This window comes from Manis javanica, chromosome 15, assembly GCF_040802235.1.
Source record: "Manis javanica isolate MJ-LG chromosome 15, MJ_LKY, whole genome shotgun sequence".
Taxonomy (NCBI): domain Eukaryota; kingdom Metazoa; phylum Chordata; class Mammalia; order Pholidota; family Manidae; genus Manis; species Manis javanica.
Genome location: NC_133170.1, coordinates 34,099,742 through 34,110,768, shown reverse-complemented (window position 1 = coordinate 34,110,768; position 11,027 = coordinate 34,099,742). Strand labels below are relative to the sequence as shown.

Genomic DNA, 11,027 nt, shown 5'->3' with positions numbered 1-11,027 from the left:
TATGGTAGGTTGGTGGGAGGGGGTAGGGGATGAAGGGCACAAAAATTCTGTATCATAATCCAAGTTGTCTGCAGGAATGGCAGCACAGCATGGAGAATATAGCCAATGAATCTGTAACATCTTCTTATGTTGAAAGATAGTAACTGCACTAGTGGGAATGAGGGTTTAGTAATGTGGGTAACTGGTGAACAACTGTGTTTTACACCTGAAACCAATGTAAGATTGTACCCCAACTGTACTTCAATAATAAATAAATAAATAACTTATACTTGTTAAGTACTTAAAGAAAAGTAATGCTTTTGAAATTCTTAATAATGACTTTATTTACTACTCACACTTGGCTCACCACTGGAGGAAAGTTGCACACATGGAGGAGAAAGAATAATGAGATAATGGCCCCAAGACTACACATCTACTTGGGAAATAATAAAAATAAACTTATCAATTAATGTCTTGTGTCAGTCATTCCATGATCAACTAGGAGAGGGGATGGCTTTGCTCTATAGATTCTGGCATCCAGTAGAAAACATCTGTAGACACCATTTCATCCTTATCCTTAATAGTGACATAGCACGGTGTTCTCCAGACGTGTTCCATCTGCCACTTGGCAGATCTACAGGACTCTGAGGAGTGTCCCTGGAACATGATATTTTCTTGTACAGTGAGTAGTTTTAGCCAGACCTGTGAGTATGCTTAGGTTTTCTGAAGTCACAGAATGAAAGCGTTATACATTCCTTTTGTCCTCAGAGCAGATTTCACAGCCACACTTTCAACATTCCAGGAAGTTTTGATCTTGGAGGTATTCAGAACATTTTTATATTCCTAAACTTTGTTCCAGTTTGATGTGTGTCATCATATGTCCTTTTAAATCAACTTCAGATTCAACATCTCTTACCATCATCTTCAAGAGAAACTCTCCTCATGCTGGGGTCTCATCTCTGACGTGCTGTGCCTAGAATATCTTGCTCTCTTCAAGAGCTGCCCTGTGTATTATATACAACAAAGTTTTCTGGCAAGTTAGCTTTTGATTTCTTCAAAGTAACGTGAATTTTCCAGGGCCAAAGGGTACAAAGAAATATTTATTTTTCAGCTCTGCCACCCAATATGTTTTAACATAAATATAAAAAGATGGTACCAATTTCCCAAGGTAGATGATATCTCTAGATCTCTCCACTTTATCTCATTTCTCTGTCTCCCCTGGTGAGAAGGCTGGGACTAATAGGTAAGTTGGTCCTTTGCCCATTAGCCAAGGATTAAAGTCTTCCTTTCCTTGCCTTCATCCTGTATGTGGATTTTGTTTCAAATCTGTTCTACTTCAGAGACTTACAGAATGGCCTCATTTAATCCTGTTCAAATGAAATCTAGGGGCCCTTAAATAATAAAATTTCCTGTATGGCAAATCATATAGTCATGGCAGCCCCAGGAACGCTGACCTGCTTTACCTCTGATTGCATTCTGGCATTGGTATCCTTTTATATTAGCACTGCAAAAACACAAGTCAAGGTTTAGGCAAGTGGGAGCAGGGTCACGTGGAGAGGCAGGAGTTGTCTGAAGTTGTGGGAATCCCTGAAACATACAGTTATCACCCCAAACCCATTTCCCTCAAAGCTGGGGTTAATGGCCAAGTTATATTCTCAAAGCAAAGCACTGTCCACCCCAAGAAGAAGGTTCCATCCTTTGTGTACAGCTCTTCCTGAGCACTAACAGACAATGCCGTTAGTAGCTTGGTGATTGGTCGTGATCATACACTCTGTGGGCCAGTCTTTGGGGATCACAGGGGCGACCAGCTTGGCAAATCTCATCAGAGGGCAGCTGGGGGTGCAGCCAGGAAGAGTGAGGGTGTGCGGCTCATGCTGAGTCTCATTCCGATAGTACATCTCTATGAAGTACTCCCTGGTGGAAGAGGATAGAGGACAGAGCTGTTAGCTCTGTGTTGTTGAACTGCCATTGAATTTCTTTCCCCCTGACCTGTAACATGTCAGCTGAAGGACTACTGGAAGAATCTGTGGGCCAATTAAGGCACAGGAATAGGGAGACTGCGGCAGGTGAGACTGATCTGGAAGGAGGAAATGAGAGGTCTGGTTTGTTAGATAAGCAGGGGAAAAGGAGGTGGAAACCAAGGTGCTCAATCAGAGAAGATGCTGAGAGGTTTGGGGGTGATTTGAGGAGCCTTTGAATAAGAAGTAGGGGGGGGCAATGAGGTACTGGGTGTTGTTTCCCCTGTTCTCTCCCTTTCATGCTTCTCATCTGCTCCTTCATTTCTGTTTTTAACTCTCTCAGTATTTCTTTCCACCTTTCCCCTGAATGAATGTATCTCCCCTCTCCTTAACCAGGCCATAACATGGAACTGAATGATACATAACATGTGCTTGAATATCTAGCAAAGCTTTATCAATGTTATACTCAGAAAGAAGGGGTAGTGTATTTTCAAGTCCTGTGTTCTCTCATATTAAGGAGGGCTCTCTCAATACTGTATTTCAAAAAACTATGTAATGTTTGGCCTGAAACAACCTGGCAAAGCTCGTATGAGGTGCTTGTGGAAGTCATTTGCCAAAGAGGCAGGAAGGAAATTCAAGCAGGATTCAGCAATCCTTCTTGGTGTGGTGACCTCACCATGGCAACTCCAAATGTTATAAACAAGTCTTTTAAAACATCTCTTTAAAAAGCAGTAACTACAAATAGTCACTTATAAGATCTATTTTTTAAAAGTTCCCTGATATTATGTGAATGAGAACTTTTATCATAGGATAACTTTTCCAATGACAGCATCTTCTATCTCAAGATGATATGCAAAGATAATTAATATTCCACTGAAATTTTTTGTGATTCTTTTTCCATAGAATAGAGTTATGGCTGAAAATGTAACTACATTCTCCGGACCCCCTTGCACCTAGCTGGGACAAAGTGGCTAATTATATCCAGAATGGAGGGGGAAGGGCTTTGTGTCCTTCTGGGCTGAGACTGATGAGCAGGTTGCCTTATCCATCCTCTCTTCCTTTCTGCAAGGCACCTGCAGGTGAGCACAGTCCAGAAATGGAATCCTAGGTCCCCACAGCACATGTGTGAATCACAGCATGGAGAGTCACCTCCAACTGGCCAGGCGCACCTGCATCAGACTGTCATATGAGGGAAAATCAATCTCCACTGGGTCTCTGAGGATTCAAGGTTCATTTGTACAGCAGCCCAAATCACCCTTATTAGCCAATGTATCTGGAAAACGGGTTTTGGGGTGCAAAATGGGCTCTACCAGTAAAGACAAAACACATACAGTTTGGGTAAAATTGTTTCATAAAACTTGAAAGTGGAAAGAAAAGCATTTTTATTCACTTAACTAAAAATTAAACATTTTAAGACTATATTAAAGTCAATACCAATCATACTGATAAAAACTGAGGTCCAGTGATATTAACTGTGAAGAGCCCCTCTTAGACACTTACCCCTTCTCAAGATACAATTCCATTAAGTGGCAGGAAGCATAGGGAGGAAGGATTCCGTTGTAAACATCCAGCGCCATCTGTAGGCCACTCACAGTAGTGTCGTGCTACAGAGATTTGAAATAAATAATTTTTTATTTTTGTCTCCAGTTGAGATTCATGTTCAGTACGTATGCGCCCAGCGCCTGTAAGTGCCGCCAGGGCTTGTGATTCGGTTACATCTGTCATGCTCCCAATGACTCGAGTAGACAAGAGAAAAATGACTCCAGTTGGCCATCCGCTGTGTATCGAACAGTGACATTCACACACATACCACTATTTCCCTTTAAAAGATGAAGAAATGGACCCAGGTAGATCAAGTAACTTGGTCAATGTCACGTAACTGAAAGACGGAAGAAAGGGAATTTGGGTCAAGTCCTTTGATTCTGTCCCGTTCCTTTTCCCAATAGAACATAGCTCTGCTTTAGCTTGTTTCATTGACTTTCATTAAGTTTTAAAATATTTTGGAACATTAATGCTGGATTACATTTTTTCTATAGATTAGAACAATCTGTGATTTTAAAGTTAGGGAAGAATATATGAGATTTTAAGTGTTTAGAGAGGATAAAAGGTAAGGAAGTAAGCTTGTAGTGTAAAAATAATTTAAATGTTTATCCCAGAGTGGCTGGAAAGCAGAGGGTACTATAGTTTTCAGTCCCAGTTTTGCCACTGATTAACTACATGACTTTTGAAAGCCTTCAACTTCCATACGTACAAAATGGGTATAACATTTCATTGCTTAAATTTTGTGGCAGTGTACACATAGTCAAAAGAGGTTAGAACAGATTTACTAGAAAAAGAAATGGAGTTAAAGATTGATGACTTGCTAGAAGTCACATGAGTTAGAACTGGAAACCAGATCAGAGACTAGAAAAACCGGCAGAACTGACTGATCTCAGGCTCACCTCTTTCCAGGAAGCCTTACACTTTATTCCCTGCAGAGCATGTTCTCTAGTTTATATCACTTAGAACCCCTAATGATAAACGTCCCTGTCTTTAATCACTTCTCCTATCTTTACTGCAGAAAGGAAAGCATGGCTCTCTCCAGACAAAGCCCATCGGAGAGGCCCCTTGCCATGGAGAAGTGGGTGGGAGGCTGAGGCGCCTGCTGCTCCCTGCCCCCTGCTCATCCCCACTCCATGGATGGCCGCTTCCGTGCGTGGCAGACACGTCTGGAGCCTTCTCCCAGTCAGCGTCCCCAGGGTGGCCTTCTCCTGGATCCCTCTCTCTTTCTGCACTCAAGCATAACTCTACCTTCAACGTGTTGTTTGTCCTTTTCTCTCTTCTATCCCCTCCACCATCTGGAGATTTCTGCTGTGATTTCCAGCCCATTTGTCTAATCTGTACATCCTCCCAGCCCACGACATCCTCTGTTAATAGCTTCACCCTCCTTCCAGCCATCAAGGCTTAAAACACCGCCCTCATCTGTGGCTTGACCTTACGCATCACCCCCTCCACTCACGTGCCGATCCATCCCCAGGTCCTCTCAGCTTTTCCTCTCCTGCTGCCCTGGCTGTCATCTAAGCAGAAGTGATGGTCCCCCCTCTGAGGCACCAAACGTTTGCTTGCATGGCATTGCTATACTGCTTTGTCTGGTACTTATGTGTTTACTTGTCTTCTTGTCAGGATTAGTTTGTAAATTCCTCAAGGGCCAGAATTATGTACTTAATTTTAAAATTAAAATTTTAAGCTTAAAAAATAAAATGAAATTTTAAAAAAAGCCAACCATGTACACACAAGCACATATCCAGGAGCTCTGACAGGTCAGTATTTAACAGCTTTGAACAGGTCTCTGCCGCCCAGTGGGCAATAAGGAAACGGTGGCGAGGACAATGAGCCCTGCTTAGAGAGGCCACACGCTTGAACCCAGATGTTGAAAGAAGACAGAAATCCTTACTGCAGAATACATGATCAGTCTGCGGCGGCTCGCGGGCTGTGCTGCGCTCCTCATGTGATTCAGGACCTCACCGACCAGGACACCTTGAAGAAGACAAACCAGCAATGGAGTTGAACCGAACATGGGTATGTATTTTTGTTCATAAGCCTGAGTCTCATGATTCTCAACATTTGAAAAGAGGGAAAGAAAAAATTTGGGTTGAGCATCTGCTCTGTGCTAGTAGCATAATTTATGTACGTTATTTAATAGAATCCTACTTGTACTCCCTGCTCATAGGAGAGGGAGCTGAGTCCCGTGACACGGCTCCCAGAGCTGGGGAAGGAGAGCTGCGCCGGCACCCGAGGGCTCCACTGTCCAGGCTCTGTTAAAGCCTGCATCAGGGGGCTGAGGAGCCGGCAAGGGCTGCAGATGGCTTTCCCACACCGCTGTCAGCCAGTGCACTTCTCCAGAATAGGCCTGAAGTGACAGCATGACATGTGCTTCTCTGCCTTCGCCCATCCTGCTTCTGTTCTCTGGCACCTGGCCCCGTGGGAGGCCGTGAGGACAGCAGCTCTCGGCATGCCTGTGCTGTTTCCTGTGGGCTGTTTGTCCAGGTCCCCAGGCCCACACTGGTAGCATCCTGAGCCTTCACCTGAGGGCTCCAGCTGTCCTTGGTGGAGGAGAGCTGCTGCCCATCACACCCACTGCCCCAGGGGGTGGGGAGCGTGAAAGGCAGACACATGCCTCAGAGCCTCCATCCTGTGGTGGACGCTGAAGGCTGAGGGTTGCTGTTTTGAGGACATTACCTCATGAATGTCCACACCAACACCTGAAGATTCCTTGTGTCTGTTTGGTGGTCTCTTTACTGCACATATACTCTCCTGGCTGAATGATGACCAGTTTTTTTTTTTTTAATTAGCAAGGCATTCATATTAACAGAGTGACAATAATTCCAGTCTTGGTGGTCCACTCAGCAAAAACACACTGAGCAGCTCTGATGGGCCAGATACTATGCTAGGTCAATCAGACATAGCTCCTGCCCTCAAAAAGCTCATAAAATAGCAAGAAGAGACCTTATTCTTCTCTTCTCTAGGCACCATAAAGGGTTAATTATGGAGTGGGTGGTCTGCTTTCCTGTAGATGGTGGGACGTCCTTGACTAGGAATGGAAGAAGTGAGATGCTGCATTTCCAGCAGGTCCACCTGTCTCTGCTTCCAAGAAGGCTGCCTCCTGGGGGTCCTTCAGGGACTTCAGAATGATCTTCAGGCCACGCTGGTCCTGAACTCTGTGGCCAAGTTTCCAGAGGCCATGACAGCTGTCTTCAGTCAGCAGCTGGTCCTTGCCAACAGGAGCCTTGGCAGCAGCCCTGAAGGGCCAACAGTGCAATATGGTGTCAGCTCTTGGTTCTGGGGTGAGGGTACACCCTGCCCCAGAAGAGACTAGGTTACCACGACCATCCCCAGGCTCTGTACTAGTAACTGTGTTTTATAGGAAGGAAAACTGAGGCTTAAAGAAGTTCATTGACTTTTCCAAGATCACACGACTCGAGAGCAGAAGGCCGAGCTTCTCTGGACCCAGCGTGTCCTGCATGGCAGCCCTCCGCCCTAGGTGGCAGGGCCTTGCTGTGGCCAGGCTGCCGTCCAAGTCCCCTGGTGCACCACTCATTGAATCTGCATGAACTCGACAAAATACTATTGGTTGTACATAATCTTCCCTTATTTTTGGGCTACAGCAAGGGCTGGAAAACTCTTTCTGTAAAAGGCTGGGTAGTGAATATTGGAAGCTTTGCAGTGCACGTGACCGCTGTGATTGTGCACTCGGGTGGAAGCACAAAGGCAGCCATAGACTACCTGAGGGAATGAGTGTGGCTGAGTTTCAGTAGCATTTTATTTACAGAATATGGACAGAAGGTTGGTTTTAGCTTATAGGCTATAATTTGCCATCTCTGGTGTACAGCAAGAAGAGGTTTCCATTAACATAGTTATGACCAGCCATTTATCAGCTTTAAAAATTTTCTTGGTGTGTGTGTGTGTGTGTGTGTGTGTGTGTGTGTGTGTGTGTAAGTGTGCCTGTGTGTGTAGCACAGGAGATTACTGCTGGTGACACCTCTGAAACTGATGGAGCAAAAGTTTTGACAAAGGTCAGAAGATGCCTGATATTCCTATGTGACTATGTCACCCAGAAAATACAGGACAGGTTTTCTTTGTATGACTGTGTTCAACCAGTTCATAATTCAACAAACATGTGGCTGACAAATCTCTTGTCCAGCCAAATCTGAACAATTGGCTTGTGTTTTGGCAGGAATCAGGAAATGACTTCTCGGCTTATAAATAGCCCTGGACTCCACCAGAACATGGGACAGGTGAGTTCTCATGAGCCTTCTGGGCCCAAGACCAAAGGAGCCCGTCAGGGAAGGACTCCTACAGGCAGAACCATGAGATGGGGAAACAGGCCAAGCAAGGAGAACCGACCTCCCCAAAATGCTACCTCTTGTAGCCAAAGGAGAACAGAGGTGGGAGGACAGGCAGCCTGATAGGGAAACCCATCTTTCCTTCATGTGTGGGCCTGATATCTATTACTAGAATATTGTCAATTACTGCCTAGCTATCCCTGCACTTTCCTTTACATCTTTTGCGTCTAGATAGGTGCTTCTGAAAGGTTAATGAACATGTGAACACCTAGGGATTTCATCGTAATACAGATTCTAATTAAGCTGGTCAGGAGTGGGGCCTGTGACTCTGCACTTGTAGCCAGAGGCTTGGTGATCTTATGGTATCTGGCCATGGACAGCGTTTTGAGTAAAAGGAGCTGAATTCCGAAGTCCATCATGACTAGGGAAATAAACGGGGGGAAATAAAACAGCAGTCCTGTTCCTACCATCTGATGTGGCTTGGGATTGAGTCCTGCTGCTGGCACCCGTTGGTGCAGGGGGGAGACCTGGTGCTTGTATAGCTGGTGGGGCCCTACGTCCACCCTTTGAGTCCTTTATTGTTTAGGACATAATATTAAGCTGATTCCTGGGCTCTGTTCCTACACACAGCCCTCAGTGAGCATCCTTCCAGTCTGGCCCAACCCCCAGGATGCTTTTCCTCTAGGTGTCTCCTGGAGTTCTGCTGAACTTGTCCTCACCTCACGGTGAACAGGGTCTGGCAGTGGCTGGAGTCCCGAGAGGTTGTACCATTTGCCTCAAACTGTCTAGAGTATATGACTCAGAACATGTCCTGTGGCTTAGAATTCCTTCACTGCCAGGCCACCCTGACATATGGACCTCCTTTCGCTCTCCATGCTTAGTTTTGGCTCTCCATTACTGACACCGGACCCCACACTCCTCTGGGGCCTTGGCCTGCCTGCCCAGCTGCCACCAGTGGCCCCCCAGCTGCCTGGTCCTGGCTCCTTCCCTTCACCCGCCGGTCCTAGTATCATGGGCTCCACCGCCTTTTCTGGGTCTGCCTTCATCACGGCAGTATGTCCTGAGCTTCAAAGGACCAAATCTAGCTGAGAAGGGGCATCACTGAGAAATAAAACACCTCTCAGCACCAATGGAAGACTTAAGCTGTGCCATAAATGTAGGAACTGCACCAGGCATTACTCTGCAAAATAAAACCACAGAGCATGTTTCATTAGCTTTAACAGCGCTGCCAGCAAGGGTTTGAGGAAAACACACCACTGTTGTTATACCTCCCACTTGAAAAATTCATCCTATAGGCCATCAGAACAATTGATACACAATTGTTAGATGCAAAATTGTTGAGTCTTTGAAAAATTCATCCTATAGGCCATCAGAACAATTGATACACAATTGTTAGATGCAAAATTGTTGAGTCTTTGATCTGAAAGGATGAAAAACATTATTTAGCTTAAGCCCAAAACTTTTGTTATCCAGATGAGAAAACTAAAGCCCAGAGGGTAAACTAAAGGTACTAGAAATGATTATAATGACACATAATGTTTATTGACAATGTATTATCAGGTACTATTTGTCCTAAGCCTCTTGAATATATACATTCATTTGAATCCTCACTGCCTGTAACATGGTGTCATCATTACCCTATTTTGCAGAATGGAAACTGGTAGAGAAGTGATTAAGTGACAATTTCAAGGTCACAAATCCAATACATTCCTCTCATTAGTTTGTATACTTACCCCCTTGCAGTCTAGATTTCTCTTTCTGCTTGTGAATCCCATACAGGGACAGGAGGGACAGTTCTGATAATTCTCTCAACTTAGCCATGGTGTCCCCTGTGACCCAGGAGGGTAAAGTGAAATTGTGAACACCCTGTCACAAAGAAAAAGGAAAAAAGCATGCATTTTTATTTCTGACTATCCTCCTTGTTTCTTAATCTCCTTTTCCCACGGGAACTACTAGGTCCAACCTTTCTTGTACTGCCATTTATTCTAGGAAAACATTACTTTGTTATAAGTAGTAGTGGAATTTTCAGAAGGAAAATTCACCAAAATGAATCCTCCCTTTTCTACAAGTCCATAGCTTTCAGCTTCACTGTGGGTCAAAGGAATGATTCCTGTTTTGTGAGTAAGGGTGCGGTAGGGCGAGAACGTGCCTCATCCCTTTCTGAAAGGTTTAGGAACCTCTCTCTTCTGTGCGGAAGGTCAGGAACCCATCTGACGGGGTGGGATGCTGTTTCCTCGAGAGCCGCGTTAGGGGCCTGAGAGGGAGGCGGGGCAGGGCCTGGGACAGCACCGTCATAAGTCGTCCTGCCTATGGGGAAAATGCCCAGATACAAACAGTCTAGTAAGAATGGGGGGACCCCATCTGAAGGCTAAGATTCCATTTTAAAAACCAGGGAGTTAGGAGGTAATATTTCAAACATACTTTATGGTAATTAGCCAACAACTGACTTTATTTTAAGGCAGGGCAAGCAGTTCTAAACACCATGTTTCCACTGCTTGAGGGGAACTATTGTCTTGGAGAAGAACAGTATCAAGAAATTCCTTGTGTTAAGCTCACCTTACAGACTATGTGGAGGGCTGACGGAGCAGGCGACACAATGTCCCTCCCTGCAGAGGCCCGGAGGCCACACGGCGAGCCTACGCACCCTTGGCTCTTGGCCTCATTCTTGGAATCTTTAAAAACCATGAATCCTAAGCCTTTAACCTTCTCTGAGGTTGCCCACCCACCCCTCTCCTTTGAGTATGGACTTTGCCTTAAATAAAGACTTCTTGTTGCTCAGATTATTGAATTTTGTCTCTGCATTCTTCCAAGCCTCTTGGGAAGTTAATACAAGACCCTCTTTCCCCACGTTAAGTGTCTTTGTTACTTTGCTATTTCATTCAATTTTCTAGACTCAAGCACAAGTCTTCACTCTCTCTGTCCTACTTCAGACAAGTCGGGAGGGGCTGCTGAGGTCTCTGCTTTGGGCCTGCACATTCCCACTGCCTGATTCTATATGATCATGCTCCTTAGCAGCCTGCCTGACAATCTCCTTTCTTTGCCTTTGGGAAGTTCTCAGAATATAATCTCCCTCCATCCAGGGCTCTGCAGTTCCCCCAAATCCTGGGGTGGTGGGGGTTCAGTTCCCATGCTGTGCATATTCATGTGGACACTGGACACCAGGTGACCCTGGCTTCAGGATTTGGCAGGCATCCGCCCCATGCTGAGCAGGAGTTCAGGGAGCTTCCCTTCCCCCCCTCTGCTTTTCCTTGTTCTCTGCTGCCTGCAC

At 45.3% G+C, this 11,027-nt stretch overlaps 1 protein-coding gene across 2 annotated transcripts in view; it reads right to left on the bottom strand.

Annotated features, from left to right (window-relative positions):
• Positions 1-297: 297 nt before the first annotated feature.
• LOC108388284 (prostatic acid phosphatase) overlaps positions 298-11,027 on the bottom strand; it is a 37,844-nt gene continuing 27,114 nt past the window's right edge. For both annotated transcript variants that reach the window (XM_073223879.1, XM_073223880.1), the window contains 4 exons: positions 9,493-9,625; positions 5,371-5,453; positions 3,438-3,541; positions 298-1,893 (listed from right to left, as the gene is read on the bottom strand). In XM_073223879.1, coding sequence (XP_073079980.1) covers positions 1,701-1,893; positions 3,438-3,541; positions 5,371-5,453; positions 9,493-9,625 — 513 coding nt within the window. In that variant the 3' untranslated portion in view covers positions 298-1,700. The remainder of the gene's footprint in view (positions 1,894-3,437; positions 3,542-5,370; positions 5,454-9,492; positions 9,626-11,027) is intronic.